Raw genomic sequence first — 19,906 nt, 5'->3', positions numbered from 1 at the left:
TGAAATGGAAGCTAAGTGTGTCAACAGACTGCACTGAGGGATCACATATGTACCACCTGTGGTTGATAATGATAGCATCATAAAATGTGAATTGATAAACAATTTCTGTCAAGGAAGCAATCCGCCAAATACTGAAACTGACAGATATTGAATTCATAAAAAATATTTTCTTCCTGCATTCACACAGTATTATACAATTGTAATATTTGTGAGGAAAGTTTAAAGAGCTTGTTTTCCTACCTACACAAATAGTATCTTCTACAGTGTCCCAGGTTCCACGTGAAGAACATGTCCGCTGGTGTGGACCTGTCTGGGTGTAACCAGCCCTGCAGGAGATGGTACACACAGTACCAGGAAGTTGCCGGGTTGTGGAACACTCTACCCCCTCCACTGCTCCCCCAGGTGGTGGCTGAATAGCAGGGCAGTGGGCCTCTACAAGTGTAAAATGCATGTATATTTAATACTGCTTAGGAATCTGTCAAATATTAATCATCCCTTACACGAAGTTTTAGCTCAATTTCTGTACTCACATGATTAAATCTGAAGTCTAATGTGGCCCTGTTTATCTCTACAGCAGTTTCAGTAGGAGGGGGTAATTACCTTCACACTTTCCATGACTGCACATTATTGTTTCAATAACAAAATTATGCAGATCTGTTAAGAAATAACATTGTTCTCTCAAAGGATCCTCCCTGGGACTTATGAGAACCATTTCCCAGAGACTTTCCAAGTTTGGAATGTTGCTAATTGAAAGAAAACAGTTGTCTTTCCATTTTTCAGGCACTAACACACATTTAAGCACCATTCAAATACCACGAATTCCAAAGATGAAGACAGTTTTACACATGTAAAGATACCAGTCACATTTACAACTGCTATCAAAATTACATATGATGAAACTGATACCATTTTCACCAGTTAGTGCACATAGCTACACATCCCAGTCACAAGGTTAATGACCACAGATGGGCCACTGCTTCTTCTGAGGGCCAAAGAAAGATTCCAGAGTTTACCTATACATGTAGCAGCTCTGTCTGACCATATTCCATTTGTGGTACACTGCCGTGTGGCACTGCCAAATAGCCTCCACCCCTCATCACAGCGTACTTGGACAACAGACAGGTAGGTGGTGGTGGAGTTGACATAGGTCACATGGCCATGGGTAACCTGGTTTCCATGGTACTCCAGTGTCCGACAGTCAACCACTGGAACATCATACTGACAAAATCAGGTGACTCATCAATCGACAACTGGAACAACATACTGACAAAATCAGATCATTCATCCATCGACAACTGGAATATCAAATGCAGTATCAGGTCCCTCATCAATCAACCACTGGAACATCATACTGACACCATCAGTACATTCATCCATCGACTGCCGGAACATCATACTGACACAATCAGGTCATTAATTCATCAACCACTGGAACATTATACTGACACAATCAGGTCATTCAACAATAAACCACTGAAACATGAGGCACAATCAGGTAATTCAAGAATTAACCACTGGAACATCACCGCCATATTCATGGCCATTAATTAAGTATCAAATGCACAATCACATCATTCAACAATCAACCACTGGAACATCATACTGACACATTCAGGTCATTCAACAATCAACCACTGGAACATCATACTGACACAATCAAGTCACTTAACAATCACAGGCACAATCAGGTCATTCAAGAATTAAACACTGGAACATCACAGGCACAATCCAGTCATTCAAGAATCTGCCACTGGAACATCAGACACAATCAAGTCATTCATCCATCAACCACTGAAGCATTACAGAGACAAAATCAGGTTATTCAGCCATCGACTGCTAGAACAACATACTGACACATTCAGGTCATTCAACAATCAACCACTGAAACATCATACTGACACAATCAGGTCATTTAACAATCACAGGCACAATCAGGTTATTCATTCATTGACCACTGGAGTATTACACAGACACAATCAGGCCATTCATCAATCAACCACTGGAACATCATACTGACAAAATCAGGTCATTCAAGAATTAAAGACTGGAACATCAGACACAATCAAGTCAATCATCCATCGACCACTGAGGCATTACAGAGACAAAATCAGGTTATTCATCCATCAACCACTGGAACATCATACTGACACAATCAGGTTATTCATCAATCGACAACTGGAACATAACAGGCACAATCAGGTCATTCATCAATCGACAACTGGAACATAACAGGCACAATCAGGTCATTCAACAATCAACCACTGAAACATCAAATCCACAGTCAGGTTGCTCATCCATCAATCACTGGAACATTATACTGAAACAATCAGGTCATTCAACAATATACCACTGAAACATCAAAGGCACACTCAGGTAATTCAAGAATTAACCACTGGAACATCACCGCCATATTCAGGTGATTCAACAATCAATCACTGGTATATCATCCAACTTTTCATTCAACAGTCAACATCAGGCGTATCACAACCACATTATACACACCTGTCCAGACCATGGACAATGTACCATTCATGTTACAGATGAAAACATGTAGTATATCCCACCACCTAAACACTCACCCTGGCACTGAGGCACCTGTCCAGACCATGTTCCATTCATGTTACAGATGAGACCTGGATGACCGTCAAGTCGATATCCCACATCACACTTATAGTGACATGAGGTCTCTGGAGAGTTGTAACATGGAGACCCAGTGTCAATGACTTCATCTCGGATTCGACCAATTACATTGAACTTATGAGCATGAGCTATTTCAGGTAGCTCTGGACATGATCTCACTGAAAGAACATCCATACATGTATTGTTATCATTTCATCTGGGAAAGACAACAAAGGAGTCATGAGAAGGTTACCATTCATAGTTTATGACTTGGGTGGGTGATGATGATTTTAAGGGGAGTTACGCATTTTGCTCTGGGAAGGTACAGGGTCAGCAATGCACTACTAGTGGGGTCAAAAAGTTTGTACATGAAAATATTTTATAAAATATGGGAAGGGGGAGCGGGATCACTGATTTTTCACATGTATTTTTGGACATGTAGGGAGTCACATACTTCATACATAACTTTTAGGGGAAGTCACATATCATCACTACCCCAAGCCAGAAATTTCCTTTGGAAATGGATTCAGAGCCAGTTCACTGACAACTACTCACATTCACATGTTTTTCTGACTGAATCCTGGTGGTATGGAGGCTGACACACACATTGGTCACGGTTGATGGTCCCAGGAAGCAGCGTGGTGGAGTTGGAGGGACACGGGACACACAGGTGGGGACTCAGGGTGTCCTTGTATGTCCCCAAGGGACACTCTAGTGACAAGATACAAATACACAACATATTGATCTGTCCGTGTGGCAGTTACCATGTACTCTAATGAAATAGTTAACATCACTCGCTAGCAGATATGGAATAATACTTTTTTATTTAAGCTTTTCACATTGTATGTCATCAGTGAAATGAAAAAAACATGTGCAGATATTATCCACTTGCTCACATAATGCACAGGCAGATCCATGACATTGGAAAAGTGGAGATGCACATAAATCAGAGAAATGTTTTCACAGGAGAAGGGGGTGGGGGTTGGAGAAGGCGGTGGAGATCAGTGAAGGGGATGGGGATCAGAGGGTGGAGGCTGTTGATATTCAGCCATATTCATTGCACATACAGAAACAATGATCATCTTCATGCTTTGTTCCTTGCACTGGTGCAACCCAATATTACAAAATGCAGTCTAGTTATCAGTCTAATGTGCACCAGGTGCTGGTCAGTTTGTGGATAAACTTCCAAAGAAAACAATTAAATAATTCAGCACTATATTTCTTTCATTACATATTCAAATAAATGCAGAACAACTGAAATTTGGCTGGTGCAGTTAGGGTTTTATCTAAGACTGGACTTGGCGCATGTAATGTTTACATCTCTTAAATCAAGCACTGAGAAAACACATGACATGATATTACCATGGAATGAGCAGTTTGTTAATTACATCTACCTTCCTAACTAGATTAATGCAATAACATCTTAGGTGTATTTTTTATCAGTAGTAACATGACTGCATGAAATCATCATTAGCTGAAATCTGAATACATCTACCGGCACAGGTAAATCCATTTCCATAGTAACCAGCCTTACACACACAGAGGTACTGTCCTGAGCGTGTGGTGCAGGTGCACACAGCATGGGCGGAACACTGGTCCTCACACAGCATCATGTTGCTGACCACGTCCCAAGTCTCCCGCTGTTGCTCTACACAGCATAAGTAGTTGATAGTATTACAACACTACAAACAGCAATTCACAATAATAAACGATAAATAATAGCAAAAGCCTTTTATAGTAAAAATATATCCTGTTTTTGAAACCACTTATAGCAACAAAAGAACCCAATCAGATGTAACATCCTCAAAATGGGAGTGATGTTTCTCAGGCAAAACTGGGAGGTTTACTGAAGCACACCAAAATTTTTTACAGAAGATACAAATGTTTAAGCTATTTGATTTGTCTCGTATCTGTCACAGGATAATGAGAAAAACAGCTGCAGTAACACAGATCCACTTCGAGCAAAGACAAATTAGTTCATCATGTAATCTAAATAATACTGAAAACTTGAGTAAGCAGCATCAATATACCATTATGAAGTGATCTGGCCAGCTCTTCAAATGTCCTGAAGTCTGGTAAATAGTAGGTGTGGTTGCTTAGTGGTGACGCCAAGGTCCGTAACTCTGGCATGTAAGCATCCTTTACCCCAAAGGCATATATTTCCAGCTGGGGGCCATGGGCAGTTGTATTCCAGCTGGTGTCCCAACGAAGAGACCGCAGTTCAATGGATGCCTGGACTGGTGCTGGACCGATGTTGGACTTGCCATCAGTCAACACAAATACAGCTTTTTTAGCACCACGTCTTGAGTTCAAGAGGATTGCCTTAGCATTTCGCAAAGCCTCATTTGTTGCAGTGTATCCAGACATTACCTTCTGACCCAAACGAAGTTGAATTTTCACCATCATTGAACATTTGTTTTCACGACCTTCATCAAGGTCATTTATGTCAACGCTGACCCTTGTGCTGAAGGAAATTATTGCAATGCGAGTGTTGTCATGGCTGAGGGTGAAGAATTCCAACAGGGAACGAACAAAATTCAACATGGCCTCCCATCCAGATCTTGGAACACTTGACGAACGGTCTAGAATAAACACAAGATCCACTTCTCGAGAGCTAAACCTGTTGTAGAAGCCTTCAACCATCTCTCTACCTTGTGAGACAATAGTGCTCTCACTTGGGATAGAGTGGACTGTCATACACAAACATATAACATATCCAAGATATGCACACTCCCTCAGACTCATTCTGAAATTCTGAATAAAAAACAATATGATGATTACTAGAATGTTGTGAGGGATATATTTTAAATTTTAAAGGATGTATTCCTCTACTCAAAGCCCATACTGTAATCTCAGATTTTACAAACAACTGTAATCACCAGAAATACCATTCGTAAGGATGAGGTTTTACATGTGGGAAAACCAATGAGCATATAAGTACAGAGCTGGTATAGGTAAAGGTCTAACCAATCAGATTCCGGCTCTCTCAAAGGATACAACTCTGTATCACCCCTGAGAATTCCAAACTCATTTTTATTTTAAACTCTGATCTTTGCGACTCTAGCACAGAAGGTCTGTAGGTATATGTTGGCATAGATTTTGAAAAACTAGCAATTACTGATCAGCCAGTATACAGACATTTTTAAGGTATGTTAAAGTACACAATCACAGATGATCAAAGAGGCTTGTTGGTTAGTTATCATTCAGCTACATTGTGGTGGTCTGTAAATACTTGAGTCTAGACCAGACAATCCAGTGACCAACAGCATCACATTTTATGGCCTGTTGAAGACCAGTTCTAACACAGATCTTCATGGTTTAAAAAGAAAAACACCCCAAAGAAATTATATATTGTTATTATGCACAGCATTCATGATGGCATATCCCAATAGAACAAGATTTGAGACCAAGGTGTGGCAGGAGCAGAAACCCCTCCACTAGAACACTGGGAAGAGGAGGAGAACTGCACCAATGAGAAACACGAGTGTTTACATGCCTGACATTCCAGCCCAGATAACTGGTGTCACTTTCACATCCTGTTCTTTGTTATAGTGTCTTCCTTTATGTGAGATTATGGAAGCAAAATACTGCTCAATGTATTAAACAGTAAAGAAAGTTATTTTGTTTAATTTTGTTAATTACAGATATTGAACAAAATGAGGTATCATGAATATTTGGGGAGATACATTTAGTAAGTGAAGAATGAACATACCATCTAAGAAAAATACCCCAAACAAGAGGACAGGCCTTGTGATCAATACCCCCTGCAATGGTAAAACGTCAACTAGCTAGAGTGTTTTTTATAAATGTTATGGTAAAGTAATTTTTGTTTTAAAAAAAATCAGTACAATCTTAAAGAAGATAATTTTTCAACACTATATTCAGGAAAACTATTCCCAGTATTCACTGCCTAATCAGGAAGGTAATACTTTTAAATATTATAATTTTGTCATGATCTTTCCTGTTCATGCATCCTATCACATCCTACTAAGACTTCACTACTTCCAAACTTCATCACTTTTATGTTAGGTTTCAACATTCAAAATAGATCATTCTTATTTCTCCTACATAAAAGTTGGGGGTGGTGGAGTGGGTGGGGGGTAGTTATCCCAAAATTAAAAACCTATCTATGTGTCAACTTTGAAGAAACTGTGTACACTTTTCAAGTGTCTGCCATGTAAACATTCTTGCCCCGACAAATACATACATGGATGGTGTCCCTAATTAGTTTTATTCAGTATAAATGTTTGCTGTTTGAGGCACAATTGTTTCAGCGAGATTACCACAATATTTGTGAGATTTTTGTATACGCAAAAGATATGGAACCAATTCTTGGAGCATATTCCAGCAGTGTCATAGCAAGGAACCAGAAGAAACCGGTTCCTTAAATAATACCCCAGTCACAGTTACTGAGTTCACAGGACCTATTTTGTCTAAAAAGTGAAAAGGGTCCAGTTTCAGAATCAATATATCTTCAAGAAAGAACATGAGTCGTAAGTTACTAATATAAATGGAAGAGGGACTTCCATTTGATTTAAGCCCATTCCAAGAACTCCTCAAGAATCACATCTTCCACAAAGTTATCTCCAGAAACCTTCGCATGCTTTCTCCAAACATGTCATAGTTAATGTAGGTTACCATATAATATATGGACTAAATATACATTTGACAAAATACTCCTCTTAGTATACAATTTACAAAATACAAACAATTTGGTTACCTTTTAAATATGTCACTTACAATTCAAGCAATTTTCAAATGAATGTATTTCTTTAAATCAGTCTGCGTTGGCTTGGTGTGTTAATTGCAATCAAATGTTTCAATGAATGTCTGCCAATCAGTTAGTTAGAGTGTCGATGCATCAACATGATACATATCCTGTATTTACATCAGGAGTGGGTCGCATTTCAGCAATATGATCCCCACCTCCTGCTGTGTTATCACAGACAGGCTGCTAGTGACGTGCTATTGACGACACACATTACATCAGTGGTGACAGGTGGTGTTTATAAACATTCAGTATAATCAACACAACATGCAATTTACATGTTCCTCATAAATGAATCATGGTGTCTAATTATGAAACAAACAGTCTACATTTAGGTTTGTTATAAAGTGCCACATATTGGTGTTACGTCACAAGATGCTGGAAATTGGGAAAACTTTCAAATGTGTTTCAGTCTTATGTTACTTTGGTTTATTAATCATGGTTGTTGCTACTGTTGTGTTTTAGTGACTCCATTATCATATATGTCCATAAATAATTATGATTGTGATTAAAACCATAATTTGTAACAACCAGAGTCAATTAGTTATGACTGACATATTATTTTGATATTTTATATATGTACACATTATTTAGTATTTCAACTCACTGTAATATTACAAATATAAGCCCTAATCTGTCATGGGGCTATGAGGACAGTTTAATAATTAATATATATTAAGATGCTAAGATCTCCATTGAAGACTTTCTAATCAAGGGGGTTTTGTCCACACACGTCACACAGACCCTAAAACACATATACCCAATACAACCCATGCAAGTCTAGAATGTGTGGCAACTCTGGATCACCACAGTTTTAGGAATGAAGAAAATCTCTGGACTCCTATTTTTTATATTATTATATTTTATGCATATATTTTAAGGAAAACGTTTTTGTTTCATGGATCAGGTGTTAGTCTATGTTGATCTGTTATGGCCCAACTGTGAGTTCATAACACGATGATTCTTTGTGATGCCATGGAATTTGGGAACAATTAGGAATTCATGTCTGTTACATATAATCTTGTGTCAGATTTCCAATCTTAAAACATTATACCCTATGGTGAAATACTCCTGAGATTTCCAATCTCAAAGCATTATTATATTACAGATTGTAGTACCCGAGATATTGCCGAAATTCAGCAGCTCACATCAGAACATGTTCATTGGGTTGTTACATAATACACATACTTTCCTAAACCAATAAATATAAACTGAATATTTGATCATAATGTTTAATTTAAACATTTAAGCATTGATATTAAAATATACCTAAAAAATACTCTTTCTTAGGAATCCAAATTACTGGCACAAAATCAAAGTGCTATAACAAATTGAGTACTCACTTTCTGCAGTGAGGGCGTGCGTGCGTTCTCGTCCTGGATGTGGTGGGACCCACACACTATCTGCCCACAGATAATGATGACATGCTTGCTAGGGAGGAAACTTGATCCCACTCACAATACAATGGTCAGGTCTTGAAGGTGGCACCAGGTCTACAACTCTTGTCATGTTGGGAGAGGGCAGTGGTGATAAACTGCCTGAAATACACCATGCAGCATTCAGGAGTGGCAAGTCGCTATGCAGAGGTCAATATGATTACAATGAATTAATTCACTGATGCTTCATTTATACAGTCATGACGCTGATGTAAAAATCATTTTACAAAATTATCTACAAATAAAGACGTAACTGGACAGTTCCGTATATTGGAATTTTGGATGTTTTTAAAAATATTGTTGAAAATGACTTCTCAAGTGACTTGGACATGGAGAAAATTTGACAATAGTTCAGAAAATGATGCATTCTACTAGGTATATGAGTGAGTGGGTGAATTCCGTTTACTTACACAGATTTGCACAGTATTACACAGTATTTCAGTTAACAGTATATCCTGGAGGGAGGAAAGTGGACAGTGCCGCTAGGCTGTTTCAGAATCTCACTGGTGCTAACCAATGAGAAAACATTACAGGCATAAATCAGGGTTTGACACATAGGAATGATTTCCTCCCATATCCCCCTAACTTTTAACAATGTAGAAAAATGTCCTTAACTGGCATTTGTTTTATGTCTTTCAGCATGTTCACAAGCAATTAAAGAAACATGTTAACACTCATTTTCATGAACATGACAAAACTGCCCCCAAGAAACATTTATATTCTTTCTCATCTAGCTGCCTCTGTATCTTTAATAACAATATATGAAGAGTCAAATAATATCACAGTGTCAAAAGTTTTAGCTCATGTGACATAAATCTCTACACAATTTGAAGAATTTATCTCTGAAAGAAGTGGACCTTGACTTCAGAATTTGAACTTCAACACAGCCTCAAGCGACTGAGGGAGGGAGTGGGAGAGAGTGAGTGATTGAACAAGCACATTTTGTTTGGGTTTAACATTGCTTTAAATCAGTGTTCCAGGTACATCAGAGTGGAAAGCATCACGACTAAACAAACGTGATGACATTCATTATAACCCTTCCTCCTCTTCAGGCAGGATCAGATAGAACTGTATAGAGAAACATTAGTCAGAAGGATCTTTCCATACAGTTACATGGAACTGTGGTATCAGCACCTCGAGCCTTGAACCTGATGCAGGCAGCCCATAAAACACTGACAATTACTGGCCGCAGAATAAACACTGTAATCACTTGGACAGTTGAATTACACTGCTGATTAAAATACATGGAATAAACACAGACAAATATATATCATTGCATTGTTCCTGAAAACAAAAGATAACAACTAAATTCATCTTGTTTCAGACTGGTCAACTCAACCTGAGTAAAGTTTTGAGGGATAAAGTAGGTCAGGAAAGGTCATTTTGCCCTTTTGTTGGAAGATGTCTTGGACTGTTTGATAAGATGCTGTTTGATAAGATGCTGCCTACAATAAAAATGATGTAAATGTCAGTTTCAAGTTCATTTTCTAGAAAAATAATACAATTTAAATCAGCCTCATCTACTTTATTGCAATTTAGCAGGTTCGTTATATGATAGGTGCACACATTTCCCTGGGCACTATTCATTTCTCCATGCATAGGAGAACCCAGTAATGCTGGACTCCTCTCCTAGGGCATCACGGAAATCTCTGATAATGAGTTTGAATCCCATTTTCATCCTGGTCATGTTTCCAGCTTTCTATGCTGATTGTTTGCACACCTGCAGCTCTGTCACACCTTCATCACAGTATCTGTAAGTTGACCAAACACAGACCCCCCTCACAGTATCTGTCACTTGACAAAACAGAGACCCCCTCACAGTATCTGTCACTTGACCAAACACAAACCCCCTCACAGTATCTGTCACTTGACCAAAACAGACACCCCCTCACAGTATTTGTCACTTGACCAAACACAGACTCCCTCACAGTATCTGTCACTTGACCAAACAGAGACTCCCTCACAGTATCTGTCACTTGACCAAACACAAACCCCCTCACAGTATCTGTCACTTGACCAAACAGAGACTCCCTCACAGTATCTGTCACTTGACAAAACAGAGACTCCCTCACAGTATCTGTCACTTGATAAAACAGTGACCCCCTCACAGTATCTGTCACTTGACCAAACACAGACCCCCTCACAATATCTGTCACTTGACCAAACAGAGACCCCCTCAAAGTATCTGTCACTTAATCAAACAGAGACCCCCTCATGACCCCCTCACAGTTGTCCTGGTCGGGGAATTTACCTGGGGGTCGGCAACAAAGTTACAAGGATCAGTCGGGTGATGCGAAAAACATAAACTCTGCCCTAACGAACAAATGCTTAGACTCTGGAAGTTCAGATAACCGACTGGATAGGTATCTCCAACAAGGGAGCATTTGGTTAGCAAGACAAAACTGTACAGCAAAGTTCACATTTATCTAACATCGTTGCAACTTCAAACTTACAAAGAAAACAACCATCACAGCATGTCCTTATTCTACATAACACCAGATTCAGTTGTTTCAAAAGACTGAGATTTTATGAATGTTTCATCAACATATGCTTCTATATGTGGAAACTGTGCATGGATAACTTGATAATGTAATCAAATGAATATCCTGATGATATCTTTAGACATTATCAAAACAATGAGGCATAGGGCACAGCACAATCAGGCATTTGTCCATGATATCCCCTTAGCATACATTCATGATGAGGAAGAGCACTCTACCAATAAACTTATGTTACAAACTTGATAGGATCCATTTTACTAGTGTTTCATCCAAATGTCCGTTCATTGGAGTACTCCGTTCACTCAAGTCAGACAGACAGACAGACAGAGCAAACAAACAAATGCATGCAGACACATTTTCTGCAAACATCTACTGTGTCCCCAGTACATTCTCAGCTCTGGACCAGGCCAACTAGTGGTGGACATCATGAGCACATGTAGGAGTCCACAGTTGGAAGCTATCTTGTCACAGGTATCCTGGGGTTGAGAGATTAATGTAGGGACAGAGACAGGTTTTAGACACACTATTACAGAGTCTGTGGCGAAGGTGACTGTCACACGAACAGCCAGGCAACGACTGGAGTCAACAATTAGAAAAAAATATGTGACATGTCTTTCATCATCAATTGCATACACTGGTACAGAGTGAACATGTTCTTGGGATGCTGTTACCAATATTCCAGCAATGTTGTGTCAGGAGATACAGAAAATGGACTTCAGCAATGTGGGGATAGTAACCAACACCTTCAACATGATGAACTAATGCTTTAAATATTTGACATCACCACCTCCTCTGGTCCAGAAGGAATGTCCTGGGTTGCACCACTCCAGTTTATAACAGTTTAAAGTTATAAAAACTACTGGGTCAAAAAAAATCCCTATTTTCTACTACATAATTTTGGATATTTTAAACCAATAGTGGATCCGATATTGCACTCATTCCTTACAGTTATACAAAACCTCCTAACACAATGCTAAAAGAATGACTTGGATGTGTAAATGTTGCACCCTTCCATTGCATGTACTGTATCCAGACATACAGTGAACACTTGTTGCTGAAACTGATGGTGTTATTCACAAAGACTATGTTAAGTCAGTATTGTATTCAGTGAGGTGCTACTTAATAAATGATAAAGAACGAATGTCAAAACAATGATGAGTTTAACATCAGGATACAGTCAGTGGAAAGCAGTGAACTACTTCAAACTAATCCTTACTGCATTCAATCAATTTGACTCCCTGTAACCCACTGTAACCCAGTGTAACTTATAAGACTCAGATATCATGAATATACAGCTACAATATTTCCATTTTATTGTTTAAGTATCAGGGCTGAAAATGCCAACATAAAACACTGAAGTGTCTCATGAAATTTCTTTAAAACAGAAACAGTTCCCTTATGTCAATGATCCCTGGGGACAGACCGACCTCAAGTGTGGAATTATAACATATCTGTCACATAATTGTCGATATGGAATTATGAAGCCCACCTCCACTATCAGCTAATACCCATGAGATTAAAGAAGAGAAACCATGGCAACCAGACCGGAGGTGGGGGTTCTAAGTACATAATTTATATTGAACGTCTATAAAGAATCATCCTGGTTCAGAAACAATGTTGTAAATGAGAAGTAGATATTCGTGCTCTCAACTGGCATCTACTTCAAGCTGAAAGGAAGCACTTCTGAAGAGTATGTCTAAATCCAACAAAACTTCAGGTTCACTAAAATATAGACTTCCATGAAGGATGCACAGAAGGCTCAGCCCATGGCTGTGTAGTAATTCTATCCTTTAAGAGGCAAGTCTAGATAAGGATGCCAGACAGTGAGAAAAAAAATTAAAAAATTATTATTGAGACTTTTTAAAATTACCTTAGAAAATTGTGTTATACTATAATACTAAAACACTAATCACATCATTAACTTATGCTTTATACAAGACTTTCAATGTTGGAGGTAAAGTGTACTAAATGCTCTCTGAAGTAACCATTGTATCCAGTTTTCTGGAAGTTCCTTTCAATATAATGGAGATATTTCTGAAAGTTATGTTCCTGATATTCCACATGTTTAGGACATTAATAGCAGACATAAAACCCATCGCCAGACCATTTAATATAATTTATGGCTGTCTCAGCTGATGTAATGACTGGCAAGACAGCTGGTAATGAGGAAGTTGCTGAAAAAATGCCATTCCCTTTTTTAACGATTGATCTATAATTTCTGTGGCAATGATAAATTTTATTCATATTTGTCTCAAAAAAACAAATCAGTGCTGACTCTACATTATCTAGCCTTCTATTAGATATTCATAAAACTGTGTTCCAAAACATCAGCATATCTGATAGTATTTGTGTTTGAAAAAGTGGAAAGATGAATGAATTAAAATAGTTTGGGCTTCACAAGCAAATGGACTGGTTTTTAACCTGAGATGTTGCTTTAGACCAGAACAGACTATGGAACCATCATAATCAACTTGGCCACATTGTAACAAGTGTTTACCCAGCACTTTCACAACACAGGTTTTAGGAGAGACGGATCTTTTTGTTATGGAATTCTGGCCTGATCTTAAGTTATTTACAACAGTGATTGAATGATTGTGTGATTGAGTGATTGAGTGACAGAGAGAGAGAGAGAAAGAGAGAGAGAAAGAGAGAGAGAGAACAGTTAGGCAATATTGCAGCAATATCATGACAAGCACACTAGAAATGGGCTTCTAACATTGTACAAAATTAGTGAGGTGAATGAAATGCACGTCTTTGGTGTGGTGAGCGAATGTGTAACCACTAGCCTACCAACCCCACCAGTGGACTGCTTTCAAATCTCAACAGGTTTAAATAACCCTTTTACCATGAAACAAACTTATCTATCTCACTTGAAATCATAGAAATTAATTCTCCATTTTCCGTGTCATGATGGGGAATATTAACACTTTTGCTAAGGTCATTTGAAATTTTAGGACTTCATGAACACTCTGCTTCATCTTTAGTGACAGATACTTGCAATGAAATCAACTTTAAAACACAACACATACTGATATAGGGAAACTTTCATTTTAATCTTTTCAAAAGGTTCAGATAGTTTTCCAAATCCTGACTATGAAGACTAAGAGATGTATGCACACAAATCATGAAGTCCAAAGGTTAGGTGGAAATGCTCCTCCCCTCTGCACTGTGTATGACATGAACTGCACATGATCCACAAGTCCCATTTCCTGAGATACAACTTCAGCTGACTGCCTCAGGAGACACATGTAACAGATGATGGCCTCAGGGGACACCACATGTAACAGCTGATTGCCTGAGGAAACACATGTAACTGCCGATTGCCTCAGGAGAAACCACATGTAACAGCTGATTGCCTCAGGACACACCACATGTAACTGCCGATTGCCTCAGGAGAAACCACATGTAACAGCCGATTGCCTCAGGAGAAACCACATGTAACTGCTGATTGCCTCAGGACACACCACATGTAACTGCCGATTGCCTCAGGGGACACCACATGTAACTGCCGATTGCCTCAGGACACACCACATGTAACTGCCGATTGCCTCAGGAAACGCCATATGTAACAGATGATGGCCTCAGGACACACCACATGTAACTGCTGATTGCCTCAGGAAATGCCATATGTAACAGATGATGGCCTCAGGACACACCACATGTAACTGCCGATTGCCTCAGGAGAAACCACATGTAACAGCTGATTGCCTCAGGACACACCACATGTAACTGCCGATTGTCTCAGGAGACACCACATGTGACAACCCCTTGTCTCAGGACACCCTACATGTGACAGCCCCTTGTCTCAGGAGACACCACATGTGACAGCCCCTTGTCTCCGGAGACACAATATGTGACAGTCCCTTGCCTCAAAAGACACCACATGTGACAACCCCTTGTCTCAGGAGGCACCACATGTGACTCTCTGATGTGCACCACACATCACTTATCATACTATACATGTTGATTAACTGACATTGTACCACAGATATCATTTATCAAAAGCATGTTATGACAATCAAATCGATAAACACACTTTCTACAAAAGCTGCCAGTGCCTCTTCATGTGTTTATATAATGTGAACCCCAAGAAATGATTCCTTGGAAGACAGCCATATTCAGTAAAAGATAAAAGAACACAGAGGACATTAAAGATGTTGTGAGAAAATGTCAGGTAGCTTTTTTCTCAATAACATTCAGTAAACTTCAACAAATGACCATATTTTTTCAACACAAACAAGAAACATCATCGTTTTATTTTACTCAGTTCTTCTTACTTTAATCATAAACTGAAACAGGATAAAATTCATCTGAGACAATAAAGCAAATAAACATCGGAAATGCTCACTAATAGTGATATTTCTGACTTATGCATGTGATGTCTGAGAGTCATCTAAATTTAACCAAGTGTTATCATCTAGATCCCAGTCTTGAGACAGCTTCAGTAATCATCAAGTAACCCTCATACAACCATTGACAGATTTGGTGGACTATCTAATTTGCTTGGAATCCATTACTTTCTGTCTACCTGCTTATTATTGACCAGCATGGCTTCAAAGTCTGTTAACTCAGTTAACATATCAAAGTGAAAGCTGATGACTGGATAGCAGGGACTGAAAAACACAAGTCTAGCTTAGAGTCCGGCTCTCTTGCTGTCAAGACAGTGATATAAGGAAGAATCAGTAGCTCTAGTCTATAGTCATGCCATTTTCAGCAATAGTTCAGCAATATCACAGCAGGGTACATCAGAAATGTGCTTCACACACTGTGCCTGTGTACGGAATCAAACTCATTTCATATAACTCTCAGACGCGGCTTGTTTATCATGAAATCCATCATCAACTTGGCAGTATCTACTAAATTCTACACATATACGACACAGAACATATACGACACAGCCAACACGGAAATGATTTCCCATACATCAGTGCACTAGGGCTGGGACGTATACTCGGGTACTCGAATCTGGGTCGGGTACATCTGGAATCAACTCCTATTTCAAGGAATCAAGTACATGGAAAGGCTGAGAACTCTGTAGTGACACGGGCAGGTAACTGTAACCTAAAGCAATATGGATGACTCTCATGTAAAGTGGAGTATTTGGGCTCATTTTGAGCTTAATGAAAATGGCAAGAGAACCAAATGCCAATACCATATATTGTGGACGCAGTGCCAAAAAACATCTTTTACTAAAGCACCCTGTAAACATAAACCTGTCCAGTACATTGTGTAACAAAGTTCATTGCTTATCAAGTTAGTAGTCCATGAAATTTTTTTTCCACAAGATTACATTGAATTTTGCCTTTACTGTCTATACAATGTTTCTTTCAAACAGAGCTTTTACATTTGCATCAGACCTGAATGCACTGACCTATAAGGTTATTGCAATTAAATGATTGTATGTGTTGGGAATATCAATTAAAACTACTGAATTAATGTATCAAAACACATGTATACTAGTGCTGAAAGGGTGCATTCTAAACTGCAAATACAATGTTCAAAAGGGTATCATTATAAAAGAAGAAAGATTATCAGAAATAGGAGCATAACATACATAACCCACATATATTACCACTGCAGCTACTACACATCTTATTGTTAAACAAACAATAACCAGCATACAGTTATTCCAAAGAAGATATGTTTGCTTACATACAAACTTAGAATACTGAATTAACAATAGTTTTATTACAGGTGATAATATGCATTTACATCATTTCTTTATCCCTTCATTCAAACAAAAGCATTTCAATGCAACATTTATCAAAATTAAATCACTATAAATATTTCACATGCCGCCAATGAGTTATTCACGGCTCGATATTAGTCTGTACTCTGTAATGTATAATATGCAAACTGTAATGCAACGGACTTGCACAACAGGTCAAAATGACCAGTCTTCCCTGATGTATGAGAAGCATTTTGCTGTAACTACTTAACTCAGTTGCATTACAGTATAAACTTTTCCAGTCAGTAAATACATCTATCAAATATTATTCTACATAAAGTTACATAAAGTCTGTATGTAAAACATCATAGATTCAGTTAGAATATCACATACAAACGTAGTGTTTATTAGCTGAATGAATAACTTGTCTCCATCAATTTTGACTAACACACATTTTTGGTATTGTCTGACTTATCCAGGTTTTACTATTAATTTATCTACACATGAGCAGTGAGTAGTCAAGCCACAGCAACAAAGGGAATGAACAGTTCTGTGTTTTAGCAAATGTTCTCTGTTTAAGTAGCAATGTAACTAATGATGGTGTTACTCTTCATATCAGATCAATGTTATAATGTCTTATGCCATGCTTTCAAGTTTTCTATAAGAACCTCTGCCAAATCGTGACTGACGGAATAAACAGAAAGTTGACAGAAGCTGTGTATCCCTATCATTTCCATGTATGCGATCCTGATTTGGGTAAGTACCGGTACATACGGGTACTCAATTCCATTTCTTCCAACTCATCCTAGTTCTACAGTACATCATAACCCCAGAATACACTTAATATGCCAGAATGCTCAATTCCCCAAAGTGTGTAACAGTACACCCTAGTCCCTCAAGTTAATCTGTGCAGACTGACAACAGTATAAGAATTTGCATCTCTACCCTGCACTCACAAATAAAAGAAGTTGTTATCCATAAAGGTTGCTCTATAATGTTAGAAGATGCTGCACATTCATCTGAGCTGTATCATACTGTATGGAGAGTAATTCAGGTATACAGTTGAGGTGTACCAATGCTCTCGAACAGTCAGTCTGCTAGAGTGATTAACAGTACTGGCACAAAGATTACTCCTGCCAACTATTATAGCAGTGCACCCTGGTTACATTGCCACCTCTTGTTTGGTAAGATGTATGGCATTATAACCAAGGCCCTGTTTCTCAAAGTTAGTGTAGCGCTGTGACTGCCATACCTCCTATACTGTAACACACACAGTTGTTGCACTGTGATAGTTTTGTGAAACAGGGTGCAGGGAAACCAAATCTGTCAGTCATATCCATCCCAAACATCAATACCAAATAATATAATAAACAACAACCCAAACTAGAAAAACAGTGTAACTTGCAGATGTGTCAGTCATTGTCTGGCTCACTGAAAATGGTGGGTTGGTTGGTTTGTTGTTTAACCCACACTCTGCAATATTCCAGCTATATGGCAGTGGTCTGTGAATAATCAAGGAGGGACCAGACAATCCAGTGATCAACAGCATGAGCACTGATCTATACAACTGGGACTTGATGACAAGCATGGGTTACTGAAAATCAGTTCAAACCCACATCTTCACAGGTAGTCAGTAAAAGTAACACAATAAGCCACTGCCACCAAAGTAGAGAACTTTCAGGTCTTTGGTAATGTAAGATACTCAAAACATGGTGTGTGGAACTCCCAATCTGCTCTCCTTTATCACATTCCACGGTGATATTCACACATATTTAGGACCAACCAACCCTCCTAGGCTCAGCAACAATGACACAATAGACACTCAGGATCTGCAGGTATTTTAGCTTTCCACGTTTTGGTAACACCAGCTTCAAGTCTGACCATATTCAGTGGCCCAGTGTTTAAATCTGGTGGTAACTGACATGTGATTCTATACAGTTGTCCTGTCCATATAGTCCTGGTTTGTTACAGTCTGGCTGTTGTAAGTTCTAGTCTATTCACATCAGATCTGATGAACTTGGTTTTGATGTTGCTTTCAGTTGATTGGCTACTGACTTTGTCAGCCATCAACAATTCATAAATCACAGTATGTATTCCTTAGTCTGTAATGTTTGTCGGTCTTGTCACTTTAGATTGCTTTGATTTGTATCACTGCATGATGTACATGTTCATTTTATAACCAGGACTGAATGTAAAACTAGTCACTTCATTGAGGTATGTATCAAATTGAATGTGGAAAATTTACACCGGTTTTGTTGTAATAAAAATTTATATTTTCATAAAGATTTGCTAGGAACAATTCACACTTGATGAAACACATCATGTAAACAGTCCTACCAAACATCCATGCCTGATGAAATACACCATGTACACAGTCCTACCAAACATCCATGCCTGATGAAATACACCATGTACACAGTCCTACCAAACATCCATGCCTGATGAAATACACCATGTACACACCCATGCCTGATGAAATACACCATGAACACAGTCCTACCAAACATCCATGCCTGATGAAATACACCATGTACACAGTCCTACCAACACCCATGCCTGATGAAATACACCATGTACACAGTCCTACCAAACACCCATGCCTGATGAAATACACCATGTACACAGTCCTACCAAACATCCATGCCTGATGAAATACACCATGTACACAGTCATGCCTGATGAAATACACCATGTACACAGTCCTACCAAACATCCATGCCTGATGAAATACATCATGTACACAGTCATGCCTGATGAAATACACCATGTACACAGTCCTACCAAACATCCATGCCTGATGAAATACACCATGTACACAGTCCTACCAAACATCCATGCCTGATGAAATACACCATGTACACAGTCATGCCTGATGAAATACACCATGTACACAGTCCTACCAAACATCCATGCC

At 38.7% G+C, this 19,906-nt stretch overlaps 1 protein-coding gene across 1 annotated transcript in view; it reads right to left on the bottom strand.

Moving 5' to 3' along the window:
* The window catches only part of LOC137257445 (sushi, von Willebrand factor type A, EGF and pentraxin domain-containing protein 1-like), a 38,050-nt gene extending 26,301 nt beyond the window's left edge, over nucleotides 1–11,749 (bottom strand). Inside the window, exons 1-9 of the mRNA XM_067794776.1 lie at nucleotides 11,698–11,749; nucleotides 10,716–11,014; nucleotides 8,731–8,790; nucleotides 4,650–5,373; nucleotides 4,115–4,267; nucleotides 3,175–3,330; nucleotides 2,580–2,798; nucleotides 1,014–1,205; nucleotides 241–432 (exon numbers count right to left, since the gene is read on the bottom strand). Of these exons, the coding sequence (XP_067650877.1) occupies nucleotides 241–432; nucleotides 1,014–1,205; nucleotides 2,580–2,798; nucleotides 3,175–3,330; nucleotides 4,115–4,267; nucleotides 4,650–5,373; nucleotides 8,731–8,790; nucleotides 10,716–11,014; nucleotides 11,698–11,749 (2,047 nt within the window). The remainder of the gene's footprint in view (nucleotides 1–240; nucleotides 433–1,013; nucleotides 1,206–2,579; nucleotides 2,799–3,174; nucleotides 3,331–4,114; nucleotides 4,268–4,649; nucleotides 5,374–8,730; nucleotides 8,791–10,715; nucleotides 11,015–11,697) is intronic.
* Between the last annotated feature and the right edge of the window lie 8,157 nt (nucleotides 11,750–19,906).

This window comes from Haliotis asinina, chromosome 12, assembly GCF_037392515.1.
Source record: "Haliotis asinina isolate JCU_RB_2024 chromosome 12, JCU_Hal_asi_v2, whole genome shotgun sequence".
Taxonomy (NCBI): domain Eukaryota; kingdom Metazoa; phylum Mollusca; class Gastropoda; order Lepetellida; family Haliotidae; genus Haliotis; species Haliotis asinina.
Note: the sequence above shows the minus strand (reverse complement) of the source record. Positions and strands in the feature narration are given on the sequence as shown.